Source organism: Passer montanus, unplaced genomic scaffold (assembly GCF_014805655.1).
Source record: "Passer montanus isolate IOZ18808 unplaced genomic scaffold, ASM1480565v1 scaffold33, whole genome shotgun sequence".
Lineage (NCBI taxonomy): Eukaryota > Metazoa > Chordata > Aves > Passeriformes > Passeridae > Passer > Passer montanus.
In genome coordinates this window covers 3,363,684-3,391,534 of record NW_024368041.1, presented here as the reverse complement: position 1 = coordinate 3,391,534, position 27,851 = coordinate 3,363,684, and the positions used below count along the sequence as shown (strand labels likewise).

Below are 27,851 nucleotides of genomic sequence, written 5' to 3'. Positions count from 1 at the left end.
GTCTGTTTGTGGCACTGGTGCAGAAGGTGCTGGATTGGGTCAGTCCTGCTGTTCCTTGACAGCCAGGGAAAGCCTCCCTCTTTCTTCAGTCTTTGAACAAGTGGTGGAGCTACGTGGATTTGAGACCACGTAGGTAGAAGTTTCTGCTTGTGCAGAGCTGGCTTTAAACACCACCAGGGCGTTGTCTTGGCAGGGACAGCCCTTTATAATCCACTGGAGGCAACAAAAAGCAGCCGGTGAGTGAGTTGGGCCTTGGTGGTGTGAAAGATGGAGACTCAGGAAGAGACAGGAGGCAGTGAACCACTGCTGCTCATGTAGGAGGGAGCCCTGCAGCAGTGGCATTTTTTTCTCTCTTTTTCATTCAGGAAGAGGAAGAGTAGAAACAGAAAATCTACTTTACAGTACTTTTTTCACTTCTCTCCTGCCTTCCATGACTTCCCTGCCAGTCTCCAGTCCTTCCCCTACCTGGTCCTTTCTGGAGAGGGCTGTCCTGGTCCTGTTCACTGAATGCTCAGAGCCCTGAGCTGCTGCTGCCCCAGTGTCCTCATCTCCTTCTCTTTCTTCTTTCCCCCCAATACTAGAAGATTGTCACCATCTGTTCAGTGGCTGGATTTCTGATCCAGTTCAAGTTTTAAACATTCAATTTTTTATCAGCAATCTTTTTAACATTCAATCTTATAAAAGATAAACTGTCTTACAGTATTTTCCTAGGTTGTTTGTTTGTTTTGTAATAAACACATTTCCCTTGGTTTGTTGTTTTCATGTCTTCTTAGTATTAAAATTCTCAACAACATAGATGGCAACCCAATACAATGGAGATTTCAGTGTTTTTATGGCATTTCTTATTACTGTAATTTTCTTCTGTGTTTGGTGGAAAAATCTGTAAGTATAAACTATCTGACTAGCTGAGAAAATTTATTTCTAAACTAAAATGTACCCTTTCCAGATTCTTCAATATTTTAAGATAACACATTCACAAGTGTCGTTCATTTTTTTTGGCTAACATAAACGTGGTTGTAAAGCCACGTTTATGTTAGCCATTGATTCTGAATTCTGTATAAGCAGTTTAATGTTGGAGAAGTAATTTGGAATATATGATATCTTCTCAGCTTTAGAAATATAACTGAAGCATGTTTAAAAAAAAAAAAGCTTTTGAAATTCTTACTTGGCATTGCTGCTTCTGCTGCTTCTTGTCATAAAATGATGTAGATGATGCTGTTAGTCTTGCTTCTGGAGCAGCCTGAAAGATTTCATAACTTAGATCACTCCTGCAGCTGTGTAGTAAAGTTACCTGCTTTATGTATCTATGTCAGATAAACATAAAATTTTATTTTTATAATTTTTAAATATATCATTGACCATTTGTAGTTTGCTTGCAGGAGGATTATGTTTGGGTTTAAGAAATATTTCCTTCTCAACTTGATGTATGAAACAATCCCATTTCTTCCCTTCCAGTCTCTGAGCAGATATGTCAATGGTTTTCTGACCCATTTTAACGTTTCCTGCCCCAGCTGACTCTATTATTCTTGTGACAGCCACACATACTGCTCTCTCTGTCCCTGCTAGGGCATGACAACCTCACTGCTTCTTTCCTTTGTTTGTCTCATATCTCCCCTTGTAACTGAGTCCCCTTTTCCCTCAAACTGCCTGACTGGGCTGACATAATGGTTCAGCATTGAGCAGTTGTGTCTGAAGCACATCTGGAAGAGCCCACACTGCTGGTCTAGTGAATTGTGGTGTGCTTCCCTTGTAGCCATGCCTTGCTTATGTTCTGTTGTATTTTCAGCTGGAATAGACTTGGTTTTCTTCTTAGTCCCTGGTACAGTGTGTTTTGGATTCAGTAAGAGAATAATGTTGGTAACACATGGATGTTTTGGTTGTTGCTAAGCTGTGCTTGCCCTGAGTCAAGGACTTTTCAGTGTCTCATGCTTTGCCTATGAGAAGCTGTAGCAGAAGCTGGAAGAGAGCATGGCCAGGACAGGTGACCTGAACTGGTACGTTCCATAGGATATCCATTTTTAGTGTGAAACCTGGTGTTTCATACTAAAAATGGATATCCTGTGGAATATATTCCATTCCACAGGATATAATTTTTAGTATGAAAACCTGGATGGGTGTTGGCCAGCGTGCTGATTTCATCTGGGGTAGAGTTAATTCTCTTCACAGTGGCTAGTATGGGACTATGTTTTGGATTTGTGCTGAGCACAAAGTTGATAATATAGAGATGTTTTTGTTATTGCTGAGCAGGGCTTGCACAGAGCCAGGGCCTTTTCTGCTTTTCATATGGCCATGGTGGCAAGGAAATTGGGGGTGCCTTGGAGGCTGGGAGGAGACACAGCCAGCAAGGGTGACCCAAACTGGCCTAAGGGAAATTCCAGACCAAATGACATCATGATAAGGATATAGAGTGGGGGGAAGAAAGGACAAGGGAGGATGTTTGGAGGGATGGTGTTTGTCTTCCCAAGTCACTGCTACATGTGATGGGGCCTGCTCTCCTGGAGATGGCTGAACAGCTGCCTGCCAGTGGGAAGCAGTGAAATTAATTCCTTGTTTTCCTTGCTCGGTTGTGTGGCTTTTGTTTTCCCTATTAAATTGTCTTTAAATGCATGAGTTTTCTGGCTTTTACCCTTCTGATTCTCTCCCTGACCCCACAGGTTGGAGAGGGAGTGAGTGGGTGCCTGGGGCTTGGCTGCTGGCTGGGGTTAAACCACAACAGGGAGAAGGAGCCAAGCCCTGGGGATGGGCTGGGTATTGCTGAGCAAGTGGTGAGCAGCTGTATTGGGCATCACTTGTTTTACTGGGGGGTTATTTTCTTTCTCTTTCTTCCCTTCCTTTTAATCACTATCATTAGTACCATCATCATCATTGTTATCATGGCTACTATTAACATTAATATTATTATATTTTACTTTGTTTCACTTATTAAACTCTTTTTATATCCGTCCATGAGTTTAACTTTTTTTATCTGGTTCTTCTCCCCATCCCACTGGGGGAGCAAGTGAGTGAGCATCTGTGTGGTATTTACTTGCTTGCAGAGTCTGAACCTTGACAGTACTTTGACCACCACAGCTGTAACAAAATTGGTTCTGCTTTGTCTTTTTCTAGTTAAACTCAAAACCCCAGAGCAGAGTCTCTCAAGATGTATATTGGAGCAGAATCTGTTCAAATAATGTTTTCAGCAGTGCCTTTTTCATCCGTCGGTTTCATAAAAGAAACCGTGGGGTCTGACTGTGGGTAAATTTGAATTTAAATGTGCATTGACCATGCTTGCATGTCAGGATCAGTATGTTGGCAAACCAGATGTTCCAAACAGGATGAGACAGCCTTATTCCAGCAAACCTGCAGCCCAGTTTGACTGAGCACCCTCATCTTCACAATCCCTGACTTTTGTAATCTGAGCAGGTTTGTAAATACACAAAATGTTAGAGTTGGAGAAGCACTTTCAAATAGTGTGTCTCAAAGTATGTAGCGTAGTTTAAATTATGAGATTGAATGCTTTGTCACTCAAAAATACAGAGGCCCTTTCTTTCTGGAGTAAAATATGATAAATAAAGACAAAAATTTTGGTGAATAAATTGACCTTCAAAGCTGGCAGGCTTGGTAATTTGCACCTGGGTGGCTGAAGAGATAACTTGTTCATCATTGCTTAGGAAGAGCAGGGCTTGGTAGCTGATGCTATTCTGAATACTGAAATACACCCTCTCTAGTAATGCACAGGATGTAAGTTTGATTTGTTTAGTTATTTATTATTGAATTAATGATGTTGAGTGCTGTCTTCCCTGCACCATGGAACAAAGAGAGCATGAAATTTTGTCATGAAGCAAACATCTTTTTTTTCTTGGTAGTCATTTTTATATTTTGAGATATATGTTACAAAAGCTGGGGTTGGGCAATCTAGAAAAAAAAGACTCTCACAAAATCCTGAAGAAACAGGTTTTCCTTCAAATGTACAAAAAAAGACCAGAATACTGTAGACTTTTATTCTCATTAGATTTATATCTGGCACAAGACTTGGTATAGCATTTGGCAAGATTAAAACTATTGCAGAGTTGCCAGCAAAGGGTGATTTTAGGATGAATTTATGTCAAGAAAATGAAAAGGCAGGTCAGATCAAAGGTATTTTTAAAAATACATTATTTTAATCAGTTTGGCCTATTCTTTGACTGAGCTAATAAACAGAAATAAGGTAAAACATACTATGTTTTTCACCTGTCTAGTAGTTCATATGTAGTTAATGGCAGGGGTGTCTTTCAGTAGGTATGTTTAGGGTACAGGTAATTTTCTTTGGTTTACTGGGAGGTTTTTTGTATGAGATCTAGCCTTCAGAGCAGGAAGAAACTAAAAAATGAATTTTGTGGGAGGAAAGCATATTTTTAGGAACCTTTCATTTGGAGCATCTGGTTAGAAAATATTTTGGGTATGATGTTCCAAAAATGAAAGCAAAGACATACTTTAGAACCATTGCTTTAAACTCCCTTTATTCCTCTAATTCATCAAGTCCTTAGGAATTAGAAAACTAAACCTAACATTTTATGTTGTCAATGTAAAAATGCCCTCTTTGGACTGTAGTTATAAGTTTAAATGTTTCTATCATAGTTGCAAATATTGAAGAAGTCGGCATGTATGCTTGTTGTGCAGTGATCTGTATATTGCACGGCATAAAAGCTATGTGTGAAACCATCTTTCAGTTTTGTAGGCACAGAAGGATGTGTTAAATTTGTACTGTAATTGTTAATAAACTTGTACTTCAGATATTTAACATGATGGTGCTTAAACCTTTTAAGAGGACAATAGCTGCTGAACTGAAAAGAACAGCCTCTTGGTTTAAACAAACATTGGCACTGCTTGTGTATTTTCAGCTAGGAATAAATAGATTGTAGGTCTATAGCTAGCTGTCATATACATTTGTATACAAATATTTATCATTTAAGTATTTTTGTGATGTACCAGAAAAACTAATAACTATTTATTTTTCAAGGGCTGACAGACTTCCGTCTAGTCTTCAAAAATTCCAGTACAGAAAAAAAAAACTTAACCTTTAAGCAGTAACACATATAAAGATAAACAGTGAAGTCTTGAGCCTGCTGTTCAGGGATTTCTGTGGAATCAGAGACACTGCTTGTGTCACATAGCTATTTTTACTTGTTCAAAAATTCCAGTGCAGAAAAAAAAAAACTTAACATTTAAGTGGTAACACATATAAACAGTGAAGTCTTGAGCCTGCTGTTCAGGGATTTCTGTGGAATCAGAGAGACTGCTTGTGTCACATGGCTATTTTCACTTGTTTCTTTCTTTGATGTAATTTGAGGAGGACACCCATTTATATCTGCGTGTAACAAAAATCAGCTAACTATCGCATAATATTGGGCTCTTCATTGAAATTCAGTTTCTTCTTTGACTTAAATAGCAGCAAGAAGAAGACCAGAGAAGTTTGAGGGCCCTTTGATCTCTTGAGTTGCATGAGGAGCTGGGAGGTACGGGGCAGTTTCTCTCCTTACAGAGGTTGTGCCTTCTCCAGACCAGTGCGGGATCCTGTGTGTGTGGAAAACTGATGAGCTGCTCAGAAAGGGTGGTGGTAGGGCAAGTGCTGTCCTGGTTTTTGTGCACCCTCAACACCTCTGGAAGTTTCTTTTTGTGTGAAGACCAAGTCTGTCAGTCAAACTTCTGTATTCTGGTGCGTGGCAGCAGCAGATACTGATTCTTTGTGGTGATTTTGTGCATTATTATTATACTTCTAAATATGGATGGTGACTATTAGTGTGTTTGAAACAGGATTCATGTTTCTGGTGAGTTTATTTTTCTTCAAACCAAAAAAGGCTGACCTATGGGATGTGCATTGTATTATATATTCAACCATGATTTTCCTACTGTTTTTTCAACTTCTACGCAGATAATAAAAAAGAGATAGGGAAAACTGGACATGAGAAATTCAAGGCATATTTGCCTGCTGGATTTTTAGGTCTGCCATAATCCCTCGCCCTAACTTACTATCTTTGCATGACGTACTTTATGGACTTAATAGGACATGCAAAGCACTAGCTTAAAATTGCTTTGGTCTTTAGAGCTTCTAGTAATGAGAAATTTCAAAGCAACTTTGTAGAAGTCTGTCTGACAAAGTGCATCTGAGTAAATGCTGGGATAAACCCTGGCTGGTGATGTTGAGGGAGTCTGCCATGAGTCCTAATGGAGAAGATGGGTTGAGATGACATTCCCCTTCACCTCAAATTTGTGCAGAGGAACTTCTCTTGAAACTTTTACACCACCAGGGAGCTGGAGGACAGTATTCTGCATGCATAGCATTCAAACAGACACTGTGATTTTATTCCCTAGACTAATTCCTTGACATAATATTAAGTAAATGTATACATTGATGTTCACACTCACTTAACATCAGCAGTGTCCAGTGAAACATTTATTGTTGGTAATACATGCCCATCTGTTTAAAGTTTCTTTAGTCTTTTGGGCAGATCGTGTTGCAGGGAAAAAAAAAGCTTAAATCACTTAGAATATTTTGTTTCCTCTTTGTTTTGTCAACTTTGACAAGCGGTTTTAAATTCCTGCAGTTCAGGTAGATTAGAACTCAGCATTCTTACACAGGTAAAAAAGTGTATATGCAAAGGTGAATTATTTGATTAAATGAAATGTGATTTTATACATATAATCAGGCAATAGATTTATTAATATTTATTTATAAACTGCTAATCTATTATAAAACTGAATTCTAAGGAAAATATTGAACAGTGTTATTTTTAAAAATTATTACTCATTTATAAGGAATCAGTTCATTCAAGTGGGAGTCCTACTTATTTCATGTAAAGGTGATTGTAGAAAAGTTAAAGGTATAAAGGAAACAGAAAACCTATAGCTGCTTGTGAACATCATTAAACTCAGGAATTTTGTCAGCTGAAATGTTCAGTATGAATCAATATCACCAGCTCCGTGTCCGTTGGTGTGTAGTTTCCTCTTCCCAGGCAAAACTAGTCTTCAGGCTTGCTGGCACTAAAGGCCTTTGTTGCAAGATTTTCTGTCATTGTAGTGAGGACCATGCCTGGCCAGAGGGGACTCCTGGTCTTCTGTGCTTATATCCAAACTGGGGCACAAATGTACAACTCTCCTGTGAGTTTGAGCTATTCAAAGTGTACATCTGTTATCCTATGGCTGTAGTCATTGGTCACACTTACAACTATTTATTCAAGTGCTGTATGGTTCTGTGATGCAAGGAACAGGAATGCAATGGAAAGTAATGTTAAAGAACCTTCCACTGTGTGTGATTCCTGTGTGATGTATTTGAACAGCAGGGTCCTGTGTAATGGCCTGGATATTACTGGACATCTGTCAGAGTAGCTCCTGTTTTGCATTTAGTATTTAAATATCATATATGGAGGTGATAGATTAATATTTCCGAAATTTGTGTGCAGACTAAACATCATTTCTGTTCTTCATTCTTTGTTCCTAGTCTGGGACTGTGAAGCTGACTAAGCCTGTGGCGTTATGGACCCAGCAGGATGTCTGCAAATGGCTGAAGAAACATTGCCCTAATCAGTATCAAATCTACAGTGAGTCATTCAAACAGCATGACATTACTGGTAAAGTATGCACTATCAGCAATATTTTACTTACTTAAAATGTGGTGAATTGTTTTACTTTGCTGTCGATAGATTATGGCTGTGCACTGAAGGCTTTTTGTTGAGTGTGTGGCTAGAGAGTTGCAAGGTTTAGAGCAGAGGGAGTAGTCCAGCTTTCATAGGATATGGTAAGTGATATCCTCATTTCTTTAAAAGACAATTTCAGATAGTTCAGGGTCAATATAATAAGGAAGGAAATCAGTCTGTATGTGCGTAAAGGTTTCACCTTGTTCATTCCAAATAAAAAAAACAAATCCCAACTACTGAGAAATATCCTATGAGAAAATGTAATTTATGTAAACTTTCTCTTTCATTGAGGTGTTTGACCTTGAATTCATATTCTTTTTTTGTGCCTCTCCCACTCTTAAAAAAAAAATAATTAATCTTTGTGTTCTTAACATGTAGGGGAGGAAGTGATCCCAGCTGAGCCCCTCCCTTAGCCTGAAGCAGGATCAGTACAGCTAGTTCATTTCTGATGGATGTTTGTTTAGCTTTGTTCTGGAAATCTTGCAATGAAGCAGAATTTTGCATCTCTCTATTCCAGTATTTTATGTTTCTTAAAGTCAGTGTTTTCCTAGGATTAATCTAAATTTGATCTAAACTATTATTTCCAGCCAAAAGACCTGATTCCTCTCCAAAATGTGGCTTGAGTACAGCCAGCCACTCTTTTGTACTGTCTTTCCTTCACTGTATGGGTTGCTGCTTCTCAGCTACACATACTTTCCTTGCCTAGTCTAAAAAATATTTCTTTGATCTATCATGGTTACTCAACAAATACACATAGGACCTCCAAACCTTCAAAACTGGGACTCTTTTCTTAAAAGAATATATTGAATGCAAAATTGTATTGTTTTCTTATTTGCTTTAGAAATTTATATTGACCCTGTTGATCTGTTTGACTTGTTAACTCCTACTCAGTTTGCTGATCATTTTGAATTGGCATGAGTTTAGCAAATATAACTTGGGAGTTAAATAGCATTTTTGCTTATATACCAAATAGGAATTAATCTGTGACTAATTGTAAGTTTAATATGGAACACTGATTTGTTCTCTGCAGTGGTGGTGTACAAAACTGGAAACTGGCATTCAGCCATTTAATGTTAAGCAGGAATTTGAGTTTCACATACAAATCTCAGTCTTAACAATAACATGTTGTTAACTAATGTGTGTTTCAGTCACTGTCTGATCACGTACATGTGTACTTGTGTTGTTTCCAATTTGCCTTCTTTCCTGTTGCTATTTTCTTTCTGGTAATATGTGAATGATTGCAAACATGAAAAATACTGTCCATATTTGTTTACTATGTAGCCATGAGTACATGTACACAAATGTAAGAGGTGGTTTGCTAAGTGTTAAGGTTTAGTACATAACCATTGTGCCCATTTCCTCCCAGTCACCATCTGCTGAATGCAGTCTGTGGGAATGTAGTCTGTGTCTCCACCCATGTGTACAGAGCTGACTGCATCCAGAGCACTACCAGAAGAAAATGAAGCTATTTTAAAATATTTCTAGTACTGCTTTACTATATTCTCTTTCTAGAATTAAGGCACTGTGAGATGAAGTTGAAAGGAAGACATTTTCATTTCAGCATAAACACTGATGGAAACCTTGGAGTTTCATTGCAGATGTGCGAAACTTTAAACTTTATAGACCTCTATGAAAAAGAGAAATTGAGATCAATCTTTCTTCTTTTACACAAAAGAGGTATAGGGAAAATATTGGTACAAGTGTTAGAAAGTAAATCTGCAGGAAAGAACTTCAATTCAGCCACTACCAAAGAAGAAACACAATCAATATCTGTACAGATTTTATAAAAGCATATTGTGATAATATTGTGAGTGGAATCATTAACTCAGAAGGATATTTCCAGTGCTGTTGGTCCCCATGACTCTGATTATTTGAAATCTAATAAAGGGAAAGAACAGGGGATTTGTGGCTCAGAAAAAGTAGAGCGTAGAAGGAGCACAGAAACAAATGTGAAGATTAAGCCAAGGTAGTGTAACTATTCCCGGATATGGCTGTGGAAAGCTGATGTGATTGTTGAAAATTTCTCAAGAATTAATGTGACTTTACAGGCTGTTTTGATATGGAAAAATATGATGGAAAAGTTCTTAAAGAAAGTGACACAACAATTATATTTAAACTTTATTTAAAGATAAAATCTAAGGCATGGTCATAAGCCAGGAGAATAATCTAGAGCAAACATATCTAACAGTTGTTAATCATAGGTATTGAGAAGTGTGACTTATACTTGAGACTCCTGCTGATTACAGTTTATTGAGTTGTGGAAAAAGATGCAACCAAAACTATCCTTTTCTTTGTGAAGATTTATACTTTTTTACTACTTCTGACAAAAAGCTGCTGCAGATGTATAAGAAAAAATTCTTCATCTGGAAATTTACCTAATAAGAAAACAGATCTTAATATTAACAGTGATCTTGAGGACTTCATGGGGTGAGCAGAGTGTACTCTCATTAGATTTGCATATCACAGCAAATAGTGGGTACCAGTCTATAGACTCAAGTAGGGACAATCCATAGGGATCTAGGCATGGGGGCCAGACACTGGCAGGAATGCATCAATAGGACCCTTATGAAATTCAACAAGGACAATGCAAAGTTGTGCTGCTGGGAAGGCCAAGGCTCTTGCACCCCACTGAAACTGGAGCTGACTGGCTGGGAAGTGGCTCTAGTGAAGAGGAACCTTGATAGTCAGGAAGACTATTGTGCCTTGCAGCAAAGAATGCTGTCACTATCAGCAGGACCACAGTAACCTGATCAAGAGTAGTCATTATTCCTTTTATTCTGTACTTAGACTACAGTTCTTAGATCTCCAGTGCAAGTTAGGGTGAAGGCTGGGAAGATGCTCAGGGCTGGAGGTTTTGCTGTGTGATCAGTGGATTGAAGGAGCTGGGCTTGTTCACTCTGGGGCAGAGGCAGCGTGCCAGCATGGGATGGGGGCACTAGCAGCAGCTCTCACTATACAGGATTTGTCAAAAAGATGGAACCTAACCCTTTGCAGTGATGTATGAGAGACATGAGGCTGAAAATAAGGAGAAACTTTCTTCCCTCTTGAGGACTTCTGAGCTTTGGAATGGGTTTCTCAGCTTCTGTTCTGGGAAGGTTTCAAGACCCAGCTAGATAAAACCTTGAGAAACCAAATCTGATCTCATAGCTGAACTTGTTTTAAGCTGGGGGTTGGACTAGAAATCTGCTGAGGTCCCTTCCAATCTGAATTCGTCTATGGTCCTTTGATTTGCTTACTGAGTACTTACTGAGCACCTCAGAACCAGCCAGTGAAATGCATTTTGCAGCCACTTAGGGCAAATTAAATATGGAATAGTCAATAAGAAACTGTGAAACTTATTAATACATTAAGTGGATTCAGGGAGTGGAGCATGTGGTTGACTTACTCAGCAACAGGTGAGAAGTATTTTTAAGGTGCTGAACCCAAAGACAGAGCAGAAAGAATTTGAAGCAGTAATACTGAGCAAGATCTGAGGACACCTGACAGGAATTAGCAGTGGTGGGAAAAATAAGAAAAGGGAAGAAAAAAATGATGGTGGCTTGTACAACAAAGAAGGCAATGGCATAGTAGGGCCACTTCTCTAGAGGCTCTACAACAGGTGTTGGCATTTACACCAGTATGAGGAGACATAAAAAGTTGCATTGACCTGCCAGTTTTTATACTGGTATATTCCTGGAGATAAAACTGAGAAATGGACCTTGCTCTGTGTGCATTTGTGACTTTGAATTTGCTGGGCAGCAGTACTTTTAGATGTCTGGGGAATTCTAGAGAGATGAGTTCTTTGATGGTCTTATCCTGTACCACTGAAGCAAATGAAGATTTTTCCAAAGTCTCAGGAACAAGAACAAGACTGGGCATAGAATGACTAAGGAATAACTACTTGGGGATAAATGGTACATTGACAAAGTAAGAAAGCAGATGTCTAAGTAATTGTTCATGGATGTATGATAGGGAGGGAGGGAAGGGAGGGAAAGAAAGGAAGGAAGAAAGAAAGGAAGGAAACCCTGCTTCATGTTTTGTTTTTACACCATGTTCCCCCACTGTGCAAATTCATGTCTTCAGAGCAAGAGGTTTTAATGCTATGATCATTAAACAAACCTCATTCTGTCAAAATAATACCCAAGAGGTACCTTGGTCCAATTAAAGAAATTTGATAGGAGGTATTTGAAAGGACTCAAGCCATTTAAAATTAAACTTTTAGGAAGGAAAGGAACAGGACTCAAGAAAATTTCATTTTAGTTTTAGAAGGGACCAGGACTTCTGAATATTTATTAAATACCAAATGGCACCTTGGAAAATGAAATATGAATTGATACTGAAAACCTGCTGCAAATAGTCTTAAAATCTGGCTAATTCTAGATCTTCTAAAGATGCTTGCATTAAATAGGCTTTATTGACATAAATAAACTTTCTGACATGAAATTAATATAAAATTATGCTTTCAAAATCAGCATTGACAAATTTTTTTCACTTCAGTAATATATTTATAGATGTCAGGTTTTATCATATCAGATGACATGTTCAAGTTATTTAGTGTTTTAATGAAGAGATAGTCTCATGGTTTAAGATACTACATTGGAATTTGGAGATATCTTGTCTCTGTTTCAGTTTACTCTGGAAGTACACTGGAAGTTTACTTTGGAAACGTACTGAATCCTCAGGGACTAAGTTATTCTCTCTCTGTACAGAGAAAGGTTTTTTTTTTTTTAAATCAAAGTGTTCCTAGATATCTTTCCAATTTTTAGAACATATAGAATTTATTTCTGCCCTTTGTTTCATGGGCCTCAGGTGAGTTTTGTGATGCAACCAGTTCAGTGACTTGGGCGTGGAAGGTGTACAGTGGACTGCAGGGGCCCATGTTTCATTCCTGGCTCCAGGGCAGGAAGACTGACCAAAAGCAACTAGGTTTACTGACTGTGGTGAGACCTCCTAAACATATTCATCCTTTGCCATATGCTTTGGTTGATGTACAACAGAGATAAAGATTCCAGTGTTGTTAAATGTGTTGTGATATGTGTATAAAAGATACTATTTGAGTCAACCAAGCCTTCCTGTTAACAGGTCTGTTTCATTTGGAACAACTTCTGCTCACTTCCTGACCCTTCCCTTGGCGAGTGATTCCAACATTATCTTTCATCCTTCCATTATTGATGAGTATTACACTCACTCAAAATATCTCTTGTGCCAATGATATAAAACACCCAAGGTGAGGCCTGATGCAAGAAGCAAAATGAGGTCTCCTGTAGAGTGGCCTTTGTAGGTGTCCCCCAACTGTTTCCTGACACCTGTCCCTTGAGAGTCTCCTCACAAATCCTACTGTTGTTACATTGCAGAAGACTACATAAACTGACACCTTTTCTTCGATTATTTTATTGGACATTGTTTTACTGTCCCTTAAAAACTGCCACAGCCTACTTTATGTTGTTATTGGTAGAGGCGTGTTTATGATCAGGTGTGGGACTGATACCAAGCAGAGAAGGGCCTGGGTCAGCGTGTTATAGGAAAAGTACTTAGGCCTCCTTTAAAACATTATTCAATTTCTCTTTGCTTGGTTCCAAACTCCAGCAAGTTTTGGGCATTCTTCAGCACTGTCATATATCTCAGAAAGAACCTTCAGTGTGTTTAAATTGAGGGTATTTCCAATAAAGTATTAGTTACCTTCCTTGTTTTGCATGTGACAGTGCTCTTCAGCACAGCAGATGCCTTCTGCCAAGCATTGTTAGTCTGATAGTGGAGAGCAGAAGCAACTTTCATCTCCAGCCATCTCTGAGAAGCCCTTCCCTTCTCTGTGGTGCAAAGTGTAAACCAGCCTTAGCCTCAGTCCTTATTTATGCCACTTTTCCATGCTCTTTTTGTGAGGTCTTAACACCAGGGTTGGTTGGTGGGCTGTCAAATCAATCCTGACTACATCCATCTGCAGTTTAAAAAATAAAATAAAATCACAGCTTCACACTGGAGAGGGCTTTTATTCTGCTGTCTTGGTAAGGTCAGGCCTATTTGCAGCATTCTGTGTGGAGCTGTGATGCTTGTGTTGGAAAATGTGAAGGACTGAATAGTTTTCCCTGTTTCATACTTGGCTGCTCTCAAATTTTTAACATGTGGAACACATCAAAGAGAGATGAGTGTCGGAATAAGGCTTCTGTTTGCATAATATGTGGCAACTATTCTTTTTGCATGGAAGAGTATCATAAATACATTAATGTAACCCTGTGTTTATATAGCATAGAATTGAAAGAAGTTGGAAAAGTAGAAATCTTTTTTCAATATTCAACCTCCTACTGACATAGAAAATTTTGTATGAAAGTAATCTTCTCTCATGTCTCAGCAATGGTTTCTGGGTCTGTCTTTTCAGTCAGGTGATCGCTCATAAAATATATGGCAAAATTCCACATCTTGAGACAAAGCTGTGGTGGCTGCTGAGAGATGTGGTTTGGCCAGGAAGGCTCACCTGCAGAGGAGGGGGCAGTGAGGTGTTCAAACACTTAATGGGAGTTGTAACTTAAGTATTAACATAGTTGATTATTTTCTGATCAATTGTCTTGTCTGTGATAAATAATCTGTGGAGTTCATAAATTAGTAATGAAATAGATATTTTTTCTCCTCTGTGCACAAACCAGTGGGGAGTGTTTGGTGCTCTTATTTGTTACATAAACTCTGTGTGAAGAAGTGATAATATAATCTGTTCTGTTTGGTAGAAAAGGGAACTTGATAAAGGGCAATGGAGGCATTTTTTGCCTTCTTGTCAATGGTGTTAAATTCCATGTCTGCTAAATTCAGAATGAAGTTTCCATGCTCCTAATTCCATTATCAGCTGTGAGATCTGCTGTGCAAGTAGCTGATTAATGTTTTGCACAGTTTCCTGTCTTAGTGGATATTTTTTGGGTCAAGCAGCTTTTCCTTGGTATGCTCTATCCACTTTACCTGGGAAGATCTCTCATGGTCTCAGTAAACAGTTGCTCTACAGCATATTCAGAAATTAATTGTATTCTAGCTTCCCCTTTTTCTTCCCTTCAGTATTCCGTAGAGCTGTGGTAGCCAGATTTGCTATAGCTGGTACTCCTGCCTGATGTAGAAACAGAATCCAAATAATCTTTGAACTGAAAAGCATAATTCCAGTCCTTCAGCTTCAGATCTGAAATTCCCTGTCAACTTAGCACAGATGAGTTTTTCTGTACTCTTAAAGTATAAGCATTTAGGGGAGAGAAGAAGTAGGTATATTACTCTTCATTTGAAGCAGTGTTTAATTGTTCCTTGGTACTTACTCTTCATATGCTGTCAGATGGGGAATTAATGTTTCATAATTATACATGCAATGATAATTGGATTATTCCTTCCATCTAACACAAGGGGGTTTTAATTTTTAATTTAATCTTGTTATATTTACTTTAGTAATTTTTTCCTAACTAGAGATCATATTGTGTTTTCCTGTACTCCTTGGAAAGATCTTTGTTGTACAGTCCCTGTAAACCCAATCCACTGTATTCTGTATAGAACACTGATTCACATCAATATTGTGTACAATGCACTGCCAGAAACTCTCATCATGGCAGCCAGTTTCAAAATCAATTTCTGTTCCTTACTCAGAAGAGATCTAAAAATGTGAATTAGGGTGAGATATGGAAAAGTGTATCAAATGTCTTAGCAAAACCTATTTCAAGAATTCTCAAACTATATTGTAAAGCTCTGTGATATTTCCTAGTTTGCTGATAAGGCTGCACAGTGTATCTGCAAGAAAAACTGAGCAGTGATTGTGATCCACTGACAGAGCCAAAAAGCTTAAGAGCCACTGATGTAGCCTTTGGGTGCCTACACATCTATCTGAGGTAACTCAGGCATCCACCTCCAGTGGGATTTGTAAAATCAAGGGTAAGAGGGTGAATTACTGAAGTAGTAAGTGGAGAGGAAAGGATTGCCTCCAAGCAGATGAGTTTAGTGGACTTAATATAGCTAAGATGTTATGAAAACAACCCTTTTATGTTCACCATATTTCCTTTGTTCATCTTTTGGTTTGTGACCCGTCTCATGTTCTTCACAAAGCCTGCTTTTTAGCAACTGTTTCGTCTTTACCTGCTTTACAGGGATATTGATTATTTTATTAAAAGTTCTAACATTTTGGCCAATATCAAAGCTCTACCCTCTAATTTTCTTTCTTACGATGTTTTTTTCCACATTTTTGGATCTATCATTAACTGTTGGTTAGAGTTCTCATTTTCCATCAAGCCAGGCTTCTCTGCAATACTTCAGAAGTTTTGGATCCCATTCTGGTGTACCAGGAAAAGAAATGGGAGATATTGCTTTCAGGTAACTTTTGCTATTGTTTGGGAAGAAATATTTGTTGCTTTTGCTGTGCAGCTACGACATCAATTTTATGGCTCAGTTGTAGGTAAGGAAAACTTAGATGAGGAAAACTAGACTGATTAAGTGGAGGAGTTGTTAGAAGACCATACAGTTCTTCATTTTGAAAAAGTTAATTAATTTGCTGCTTAGTGGGTGTGTGTTTGTGATATCAGTGAGCAGCTAGAGCTGATTCTTTTTATTTCAGCTTGTTACTTGTCAATGTGTGCTATTCATGATACAGGGATTTAGTCTTAGTGTAATCTTTAAATTATTTGGCAGTGCTCCTCAGTCTAATAACACATCCAACCTCACGGTGAAATGCAGAAGGAAGCTCCTGATATCTGAACCTGGATGAAGCCATGGCTGAGAGTTTAGCTTCTATTTTGAACAACAGGAAGAATTTCTTCTCTGAAAGGGGGTGGTCAGGCATAGGATCAAGCTGTGCAGGGAGGTGTTGGAGTCCACATCCCCAGTTCAAGAAATATCTGGACATGAACTTTAGTGCTATATGGTTTCATTGACATGATGGTTGTTTGGCCAAAGTGTGGACTTGATCTGGGAGGTCTTTTCCAACCTCCGTGATTCTGTGATTCTAAGTGTGTATTTAATCTCTCTCATCCAGTTGGTCTGCAATACCCTGTGTTCCTTCTCTCACCTCTGACTTGCTGTTGCTTCCAGATGCTCTCTGCCAATTATGCTGTGATTCCAGCTTCTCCATGGTCTCTGGTTTATAATATATATGTAGACAACGACTCCACTCTTGCATCAAGTCTCTGACGACTGGATTAACCACATCTGTCACAGCCCTGTATTCTCAGCTGTGTTGTTTCTTCTGCCGAGCCTCTAGGCACAGCCCACAGGAATTGGGCTGGCTTCTGCAGCTGCCCTCTCCCGAATTCCCCCTCTGCGGCCGGGCAAAGCCCCCTGCAGCCCTCGGCGCTTCCCTGCAGTCCCTCAGCCCCTCGGCGGCTCCGCGCTGCTGTCGGGACAGAGCCGCGGATCCCTTGGGAAAGCCGCGGGGTCTGCCTTGCACGGCCCGCGAGCCGCCTGCAGGGGGCGCCTCCGCACCGGGAACGGCCCGCGCGGGCTCCGGAGCGTGAGGGAGCCGCGATCCCGGGGCGATCCCGGCGTGATCCCGGGCGGTCCCGGAGCGATCCTGGGGCGGTCCCGGCGTGATCCCGGGCGGTCCCGGGCGATCCCGGGCAATCCCGGGCGATCCCGGGCAATCCCGGGGCGATCCCGGGCGATCCCGGCGTTCGTGCAGCCCCGCGCAGTCGTGACCACCGCGTTCGGGAGGGCCGTCCTCACCCGGAGCCTCCCCGCTCCGCTAATGATCTTGTCAGCGCCTGGTTTGTCATGTCCCTCCTTGATTCTGTTTGTGGAAATAGCCCAGCCAGCTGAGGCTTTTGCAGAGAGCAAAGAGACCGGGGGAGAAAGGATTTCTTCCTTCTCTACCTCCCCCGTATTACAATAAAAATAAAATCCAAAGCTGTTTTGGTTTTTTCTTTGTCTTTTCTTTATGGTTGCTGAAGTGCTAAAGCAGCTGCCCTCTACTAGCCGGGTTTGCCAAAGCAATAGCTTTCACTAAAAAGAAGTGCCTCTTGGTGTTCCAGTGGAAATTGTTTGATTTGATGAAGTTAATTGAACAGGTTGGAAGTCTGACAGGGTCCAGGGCAGTGCACCTGACCCCAAGCTTCATCCTTGTTATAGCAGAATGCACAATGCAGGGAGGTCACAAATACCTGGCTCTTCAGCAAACATGTAAGGACCCAGCTCCGGAATTTTCCTGTGGATTCTGTGAAAAGAGGTATTTTATTTTTTTTAAAAAAAGAGATATAAAATAAGGCTGGATTCTGTCCAAGCCCTTACTGCATTGAGGAATTGATTTTCATCCATTCACCCAGCAAGGATCTGCACACCCTGAGAAGTATTTATCTGATTCCTCAGGTCCTAGTGCTGACCAGCACTGAACTGGTGCAGAGGTCTTCCTGTCCTTCTGTGGGCATCCAGACAAATGCTTACTGCTCAGAAAGAGGAATCAACTGAGAGAAACTTGTATCTTCTAATTGATTCTGTTATCTGTGAACCCAAACCCCACTTAGAGATGTGAGCCTAATGACACAAAGCCTTATGATTCGTCTGAAGCATGCACATGTGGATTTATCTGTGAACTTTTTTAACAAGGTGGACTAAAGACATAGCTCCTTAAAAAAACCCATGACAGAATACAGTCTTCCCTCCCCTGAGGTTTCATTAACATTACTGAGCCCCAAAGTACTTATTAGAGGCAAATTCTTGTTATGCAGCAATCAACATTAAGTGTTTGGCCTCAGATAAAATTTGGGGCATCCTATTCTGATGGCTTCTTGTTAACTACAGCTACTATCTAACTTAATTCAGTACATGAGTGCTTTATTTGACAGCTATGTTGCTGCTGAAAATCGGGTGCTCTGTTCTTCAGAGGCTACAGTCTGCTGTGGATTATTGTTTTTCTCTTTAGTCTTTATTTTAGTCTTTTAACCCTTAAAGGACAGGGGAAAAACCCACAAACAAACTCAAATTAAAAAACAAACAAACAAAAAAACCCAACCCCCCCCAAAAAAAAACCAAAAACAAAAAAAAAAAAAAACAAAACAAAAAAAAACCCCAACAAACCAAGGAAGACCAAAAATCATGTCAAAACATGAGCTATCCCACAGAAGTTTTCAGAATCTCAAGAGCCTGCAATCCATCAGGCTATGCAGACCTTACCATGCTTCCCAGTATTTCTGCTTGAAACATGAGGAATTTGTGCCTGTCAGGTTGGTAAGAGAAGCCTCCAAGTTCCACAGACAAAAGTGTTGCTTCTTAATCACTGAACAAAAAACCCAAATGCTGTCCCAAGGGGAATTTGAGGTTTTGTTCAGTTTTGTGAAATGCTGAACAATGATGCCCTTGAGGAAATGTGTATCTTTTGTCAGTGTGCCATGTGTTTGAGACAAGCTGTCAATGTAATCCCAGTCCTGTCAGCTGCACTGACAGGGCACCTGCATTGCACAGGGCCTGGTGACATTGTGCTGCGATTACAGGGAGGTCTTTTACTCAAATGTTTGATCCTCAAAAGAAGTTTATGTGTATAAACCCCAGTCAGTCTCTCTGCAGGTTCTGTTGGGTGCAGGGAATTGCTGAATTGAGATTATTTACCTGTTTGCAGGTCAAAATCGCCAGATTCTGTAACTATTTTGGTTAGAAGTGTCCTTTTGAAACCATCTAGTCCAACCCCCTTGCTCAAGCAGATGAAGCTAGAATAGATTGTCCAGCAAGTGTCCAGTTGGGTTTTGGATGTCGGCACAGTTGTTCTATTTAATCAAGGTTTTCCTTGATTACAACTTCGAAGTTGCAATTTTTAATGTTTATTTTGCATATGTTATGTAGATTTTATCTTACAGTACTTGTTCTTGATCTAAATATAACATCTCAGAACCTGAGGAGGTATTAATAAGGTTATTCAAAAAACAGTGCCAAATGTGCAATGATCCCAAATGGCCTATAAGGAAATGTTGCGTGTTCCCAATTTTTGTTGCTGTTTTAAGGTATAAACACTGTCTGGAGAAATGCCAGGAATGTGGCAATCTGTTATGAACATATCAAACCTATGAAGTACTGCAATCCAATCTGCTGTCAAGCTCTAGTTGAAGTGCCATGCAAAATTGCTCCTGTCCATTGGTTTATGGATGCTCTGTGCATATAGATAAAGCTTGTCATATATTGACTTATCAAAAACAAACAAAAGACAGCTTGATTGTGATGAATGTCACCTGTAACTATTATCCTAGGCTAATCTACTGCTGAATTTGCTATCCACAGATGTGTGCAGCCCTTTTTTATGTCCCATTAAGCCATATGCAGACCCACATCACAGTGACTCATTCCGAGTCTGTCTTATGGAGAAGGCTTCTTTCTGTTAATAAATGATGGTCTGTGATTTTTTTATTACTCTCAACACACGGAGCTACAGACCTGTTAGCCTCTCACCAGTTCTGCTAAAAGAATGGAACAGTTAATTTGAGCTTCTGTCAACAAAGAATTGCATTGTATAGGTAATACCAGTTATCTTGATGCTTAGCCTGTCAAACTAACCTGGTACATTTTTCTTTCTTTCTTTTTTTTTTTTTTTCCATTGGCGAGGGTACAAGTTGAGTACTTAGCAGCTACCATGCAGAATACCTGCCTTTTTTTGCCCCAAAAGCATACAGCTTAGGATCACATGGCATCTTAATTAAACATGTGCCTTTTAATTCCGTATGCCGCGTGCTGGCATGAGGCTGGTTCGTTGACAGATGCCTGTACACAGTAGGGAGACACTAATGAAAAGGGCCATTATTGGTGTCCCCTGGTTTAGCTGGTTGTGCAGCATCGCTCAGCCTTTCTGTGCTGCTTGCCTAAGTGTAGCAGTTGATGTGGTAGCAAGCAATCAGCAGGGTGTGTTAATGGTACATGTGTGGTATAAACAATCCAGCTAAATGGTTCTGAGAAAATATGTTTTATTGAGCCAAATGTAGCATGGTATATGAGAAATCCCTTTATCCTGCGAGTACAGCCTCTTCTCCCTTGGAAAGCAGGCTGCCAAAGAAAAAAAGGAGTTGGGAGTTAGTGTAGGTAGACACGTTATATGTACTCTAAATGAAAAGCTAATGGGACTAATGTAATCTCTTGTTATAAAAGTTGAATTGAATAGAAGGGATTGTTGCAATGTACACAGGTCAGGCTACGTAAATCTGCAGGGATGCTGTGTCCAGTTGTGATGTTTTAATTCTAAGAGTACCATAGAAGTAGATAGAAGGCAGAGCTTTTCCCAAGCCTGGAAGGTGAGCCTTGTGTTGTCATGTTACAGGAGATGGAGCTGCTGAAAGGAAGGTTGATAGGTGACTTGATAACTGGATATAGGGGCTTAGCAGGACAACAGTGTGTGTTCAAAGGCTGAAATTGGAAGCTTGAGTGATTCAGTAATGGGAAAATGAATCCTGGCTTTGCAGGTCATTCAGCAGTGGAAGTACTTATTAGGAAAAAGGGTAGACTTTGACAAATTCAAGTTTTCAAAAGGTGAGAAAGGTGGGTGGAAAAATACATGGTAAGCATGTGTACGTGGAGTACCCAGGCTGTATGGTTACAGGGATCCTTCAGCAGAAGTGTCAGCAATCTCTAGATTCCAATACACTCTGCAACCTCATTTTGTGAATTTGGGTTGGGGTTGATTTGTATTTGCAGTTTTATTTTTCTGCTTCTTGAGAGTCTATGCCTTTAGAAGCAAGCACCACTCAGAAGCTCCCATGAGCTTTGAATTAGGCACCCAACATAGCAGGAGAAACTAGCTAGCAAAACTACAGGTAAAACGATCTACCAGTTGCTCTTTCTGTGCTCTACACATGTTTTTTCCTCCTTGTTCAATCAGTATGTCAGACTAGGTCTAGGGTAAAACATCTGATACACAGGCATTCACACTTCAGGCTGAATGTGAGCAGTCCTGCATACTCCTGGATATAGCCCTGTTGTAACCATCACGTTTGGAGTGAGTCCTTGTACTTAGGGAACTATCTGGTATTTTCCTAACAGCTCTCTCCTAGTTTGAATCTCTTACATTTTCCTGTGTTTGTCCAGAGAACAAGCTAGGCTACATACACATACTATGGAAAATCTAAATATGGGATTTGAAGTTCTTGTCTGTCTTGTCTTTGAATTCCCCTGTGACTTGCATTTTGCAAATATATCAAATGTGATGTGCAAAGATGATGTCTGTAAACAATCTATTACGCATTTCTTTTGAACCCAGTTGGATGCTGATGCATGCTCACATACCTGCCATTCCTTTAATTCTCTTCTTAGGCATCATTTCTGTACAAGGCTGCTAATACCATCTGCTTTTCATGTCTGTGTATACATTATTCTTAGAGCAGATAAACATGTTTTGCTGAAGCTGCATGTGATGCTCTTTTGCTAGGACAGGTACCAGAGCTTGCAGTCTGGTAGGAGACTCTGAGTTCTTGAGCTGTCGCCTGGGAATTTCTTTACTTTTGTCACATCAGAAGTGGCTCTGTCCTAAAAATGATAATGAAAAATAACTATTGGAGACCATTTCTTCTGAAAGCACAACTCTCTGAGTACGTTTTCCAATTCAAATATATGTGGCCATCAACTAATGTAGCCAGGATCAGATCAACAGAAGGATTTTAGCCATGGAACTATCTTTGGCCTCCATCTGCTGCATGCAGTATTACCATACTGTGTTGCTGGGATGGGACTTAGAGCTGCAAAGTGCAGACATCAAATCAATCTGACAGAAAGCAAGGTTCACACTGGCTGTGTTTGTTACATTTTTAGGCAAGAGTACATTCTACTTGTGTAAATGCTCTTGCTTTTTTTTCTGGGTTCACAGCTTCTTTGGCTTTAAATACAGTATATAATCTAAGGGTTTGAGATTTTGCAAAAGCTCTTGAGGGGTTCAGATTGTGAAATTTGGGTGTTCTCTGATGTCTGCTCAAAACAGTTCAATGACTACGCTTCCAGGAGATTTTACTTTGGTGTGTGAATTCTCTTTAACAAAAGCAGAAACAGTTACCTACTCAGGTCAGAGAATATCAACCATAAAACTGTCCAAGATTTTTTCTTGGTGATAAGGCTAAATCTTAAACTGCTGCATAAATTGTTCAAAGAGAAATGGAATCATCTGAGAGTCTGATTTCCTGGACCTCGTAATTTTACATCTGCGCTACTGCAGCATGGCACAGCTTTGCCCGAGCACAGCTCTCAGGCTAGTGACGGATCACATGGAGTATTCATGAGCAGTCTTCTCTCTGGGCCATGAGCGAGGTGGAGCTTTGAGGCAATGGTTTGTGATACTAAAATGGAGGAATACATTCTTCAATGCAGACTGCAGCTTCAACTCAAAATGTTGAACTGCATTGATTCCCACGTTGTTCATTATCAGAGCTGAATTCAGTGGAGATGTCCCTGACTGCTTACAGTGATTACAGATGTAGGTGATGGTTTCCAATCTTCTACAGGGACCAGTCACTGGAGGACAATGAGGGCTTTATTTTGCCAATGAAATTTCACAGCAACTGGCTGACAGTAGAGGATATACTGAGAGTCTTCTTTTTCAGATACAGATTAATGTCCATTTAAAGCGCTGAAAATTGGGATCTAACTGGGACCTCCTAGTAGTTTTTTGTCCTAGACTTAGGGGTTTTTTCCTTCTGTTTTGAGACTTTTTGTCCTTCTGTAGAATGATCTTCCTTTCCAGTAGTGGGAACCTTTAGAAGTACAAGCATGACAGTTCTCTCATTGTATCCAGCTCCACAAAGGCACTACCTGGCTTGGATGACTCTGTCCCTAAGCCTGGGGCTGGAGCATGCACAGTCTCTTGAAATGACTCTTTGAGTGGGTCTGTTGAGTGGTTGCAGACTGAAGTGCTTTGAAGCTTCTAACATGAGCAAATTTACATTGATCTTGTGCTGAAGACAGCACATTGGCACAAAGGCTTACTATCACGTTGTACGTTCCATTCAGAAACTGTGGGGTATTTTTCTTCTTCCCAACAGTTACTTAATTCTTTTAACTGAACTGCAAGTATTTTCCCTGACCTTGTATTGAAAATCATTGAAATTTTGGTAACAATAATTAAGCCTAAAAAATCAGTTTGATACAAATAACTGACATGGAAATTTTCAGCCTCAGTGGTTGAAGTTCAGCAACACTTGATGATTATGAAAGGTGTCAAGCAGCTATAATCATAGTCATCGACACCTGTGCTGTATGTGTGTACCAAAACATGTATTTGGTCTCCTTTTTAAGGAATATATGTAATGGCTCACTGTTGTAAGTCTTTCTATTTGGCTGCATTGCACATTTCTGTTCTGTAAAGGGAATATGTGTTTAGAGAGACTTGCTATTCTGTGGATCAAATGTATATTTTTATGGAAGCTTTCATTTTCTTCTCATATTGCTTTATTTAACAATGAGTTTTTCAAACTAGAAATGCACTATCATTCCTTAAGTAGAATATAGCTAGCAGTAAATTGTATTTCTTATGCATAATATGTTGTATATGCAGTTTCTGTGTGTAATGATTTTCATGGATTCTCTCTCAAAACTAAGTGTACATGGCTTTCAAATCTGTTCCATATGCATCTTTAAAGCAGTGATATAGCTGTAGGTATGAGTGTGCTGCATCAGGCTGAGGATGCATCTAGAGTAGAATCCTCTCTGTCCAAAGGTGATGCTTAGGAAGGAGTGTGAGTATGGGACAAGCATATTTCCTCCCAATACCCTTCCAGCAGTTTGAACACATTATTCTTTGAACATATAGCCTGAATCTCTGTGGTAACAGGTATGACTAAAGGACATGGAACCTGAAAGCTGACATTTCCTGATTGCTGAGATCTGAGCAGTGCAGCTTTAACAGTGACTTTGTGTGTGCTGGTGGTGGTGGTGTGTTTTGTACTAGAAGAGAGGAGTATTTAAAGATGCAAGGGAGTAATAAGAGTAATAAACCAAATTCGAACAAAACACAAAAACAAACAAAAACCCACCAGACTGATGAATTAAAAAATTGTGTGCCCCTTGAGCTTGTTGTTTTTATTGCTATTTAGTTAGTATTTTAGTTTAAAATTTTATTTTCTGGATGGGTTGATGGCACATGTACTCTTATGTCCAGAAAATTCCCCAAATGAGCAGAAAATGCAACCAAAATGCTCCTGTAAGTCTCCTTCACTTCTCACACATGATCCAGGTTTGTGGTGCATGATTCATGCAATAGTTTTGGTTGCAAGGGTCCCTTAAAGGTCATCCCATAAGGATCCCAAAAGTCCAGCCCCCCGTGCCATGGCCAGGGACACCTTCAATTAGATCAGGTTGGTCAAAGCCCTGTCCCTTGACCTTGAAAGTTTCCAGGAATGGGGCATCTACAGCCTCTCTGGGAAACCTGTTCCACTGTTTCACCACCCTCACTGAAAAAATGTCCTCCTTATATCTAATCTGAATCTATCCTCCTTTAGGTTAAAAAACAGGCCTTACTAAAAAGTTTGACCCTGTCTTTCTTACAGGCCCCCTTTAAGTACTGAAAGGCAGCAATAAGGTCTCCCTGGAGCCTTCTCTTCCACAGGCTGAGCAACCACAGATTGAGATATTTCTGTCAGCGTTGATGGAAGTTAGCTTTGAAGAACTTGCAGTATTTACTTACAGATCCCTACTGCTGCGATACAGTTCTGACCTTCAGAGACACCACTTCTGAAGAGCTCACAGAGCCTTTTTATTTTGTTGAATTTGATGAATGATGCCTGGCTTTCATTTCCCTGACAGACTGTTTATTTTCACCAGGTGTGCTTCAGGGCTGACTCTCTGTTTGTTTGTTTTTCTTCTTTATTAGAGAGATACTGTAATTGTTATTTTACTGACAACTAACTATCTGAGCATTTATTGCTCATTCTGGAATGCCAGATGTCAGAATACATCTTACAGAAAGAAGACGGAAACTTTATCTCTTTTTAGTCATAGTAGTCTTGAAAATATAAGGCAAAGTAGAATATGGCTTTTTTACATTCCATCTGAGTGAATCCTTCAGTAGTAAGCAACTATTTGCATACTCTTTATGTAAGCAAGCTCTAGCTAAACAGCATCCACTAAATCTTGTGCAGTCTATTGCTGACTTGCAAGAATTGCTGGGAACTGTTACACCAATATGATCATCCATCTGGCAGAAAAACACTGTAAACTGCAGTGCCATTAACACTTTTGTATAGCAAAAGCTTTGATGTGCTGGATCCATTCTGTACCTCAATGAATTACCCACAGTAAAAGAACAGTATGAACAATTGTAGTCTGAAACACTCTCTTGTACAAACCTGCAGTTATAATTGGTAGTGAGAGACTGTATCTTTCAATGCTATCTCTCAAAAATGTATTAAAATGATTAAACAGATTTCCCAAAGAATTTGAGGACTTGCTAATACTAGACCAATATGTGATTTAAAAAAAACAAACCAAGCATGCAGCTTGCTGGTTTTCAATAATTAATGGCTTTCTTGAGTGCAGAAAAGTGAATTTGCCAAATTTGACCTTGGACCAAAATCATAGCTAGAATATTGAACTTGTTTTGTTTTATGTAAACCACAGTGACGAGTCATGTAATTGTCCTCTGTAGGAGGTTATTGAGAAGTCCTTAAACTGATTGCAATTGCAGTGGCCCAACATGGACCACTAAATTACAAACAATTTACTTTAACTCAACTTCAAATTGTTTAGCACTAGCAAGCCCTGTGACTAAACTTTGAGTGATATCTGGTTGTCAGCCCACATTGGAAATGGATTAACTTGGATGTGGGTTGGATTTGCCCTCCACAAAGTAGGTGTGGATGCCCTTGTGTCCTCTTGCAATTCTTGCAAGCATACTAAATGTTCTGAGTAGCTCCTTATAACTCATACAGCCAGTAATGCAGTAGCTCAGTGCAGACTGATGTGCCCTTTCCTGCACCAGGGGCATATGGCAGGATTTCATCTCCAGTTTTAAATATTGGTGTACAACTGTGACCATCCCATGCAATTCAGGTTTGTGGGGAGATAGCATGTCTTTGTGCTTATTGGCCCCAGTCATGCCTCAAGCAACTGTATTATGGTCATGTACTGGAAATGCTAATTGACCCCTGGAGAGGGGAACTTTATCTTTGCCATGTATCAGGCAGAAGTTTAACAGAGCCATAAAGTCAGGAGTCAGGCAGGTTCCGAACAAGGAGGCAGCCAGGGCTCTCTGCCTTTGTAAAATGGAATAGCTCTGGTCACACTGTATTGACTATTGCCTCTCAACAGTACAGAGAGAGGTGTGATGCTCTAACTTAAAAATCTTCTGCATCTCTTCTTAGAGGTGCCATATTACTTTCAAACCTTGTCTAGTGTGAATAATATAACTCTTATGCAAACCTATATGCTGCTGCAATGTGGAGTCATAGAAATCTTTAGTGAGCCCAAGTTAGAACAAGAAAAGCCTGGACTGCAGCTCTCTACCTCAACCAATAACAATTCCAATTCCTGTAAGTATTTAAGACTATGTAGAAGTAGAACTTAATGGAAGGAGAAATTATTATTTATTACTTAATTAGTACTTAGAGCCTTCCTGCCACACTGCTGCTGGACTGAATGTACCATTCAGAGGTGATGCAAATTCTTTATTCTTCATTTAGGGTGATAAGAAAGCTCAGAAGAGTTATACTTGTCTTTCCAATGTGTGGGGTTTTACCACAGTCCAAAAATAATAATAAAGCATAAAAAATAACAGTATCACCTGATTGAAAGATTCTTAAGAAAGGTACTGGAGACAGCTCATGTGTTTTTTTCATTGTAGAATCAGTGTGGGAAGATAGAAGTGTAACTAATAGAGAAATAATTTAACCTCCTTAAGCAAATGCTGTTCTAGGTTTGGACAGCCTTAGGACTCTGCAATAAAAATGGTTTAATATGAACAACTATTGAGATTTTATTATTAAAAATAAGAAATAATATCCTGACCTGTCATTGTATTTGTCATTTGATGGTTTTATACTCCTTTCTTTCTGTTTTGAAGCACAACTGTCATAATATCCAAGCAGGCTCTATAACAAAACAGAGAAGAATTATTTGAAAATATCTTAATATTTGTACATAACAGTTCATTAAAATTGAAGCTGTACAATATGAATGACAGCATGAATACCTCAGTTATGAGTAACACTTTGTATGAGTTCACAGTCAGGTAGGTAAGTGTTGTCCTGGTTTTGGCTGGGATAAGGTTAATTTTCTTTTTAGTCACTGGTACATTGCTATGGTTTGGTTTCAGTGTGAGGGTAATGTTGGTGA

The 27,851-nt window shown here is 39.6% G+C and overlaps 1 protein-coding gene across 2 annotated transcripts in view; it reads left to right on the top strand.

Annotated features, from left to right (window-relative positions):
• SAMD12 (sterile alpha motif domain containing 12) overlaps positions 1–27,851 on the top strand; it is a 174,290-nt gene that overhangs the window by 38,201 nt on the left and 108,238 nt on the right. The window contains exon 3 of one of the 2 annotated variants that reach the window (XM_039715518.1): positions 7,457–7,556. In XM_039715518.1, coding sequence (XP_039571452.1) covers positions 7,457–7,556 — 100 coding nt within the window. Of the gene's footprint in view, positions 1–7,456; positions 7,587–27,851 lie in introns of both variants that reach the window. The other variant, XM_039715517.1, reaches the window with a different exon arrangement.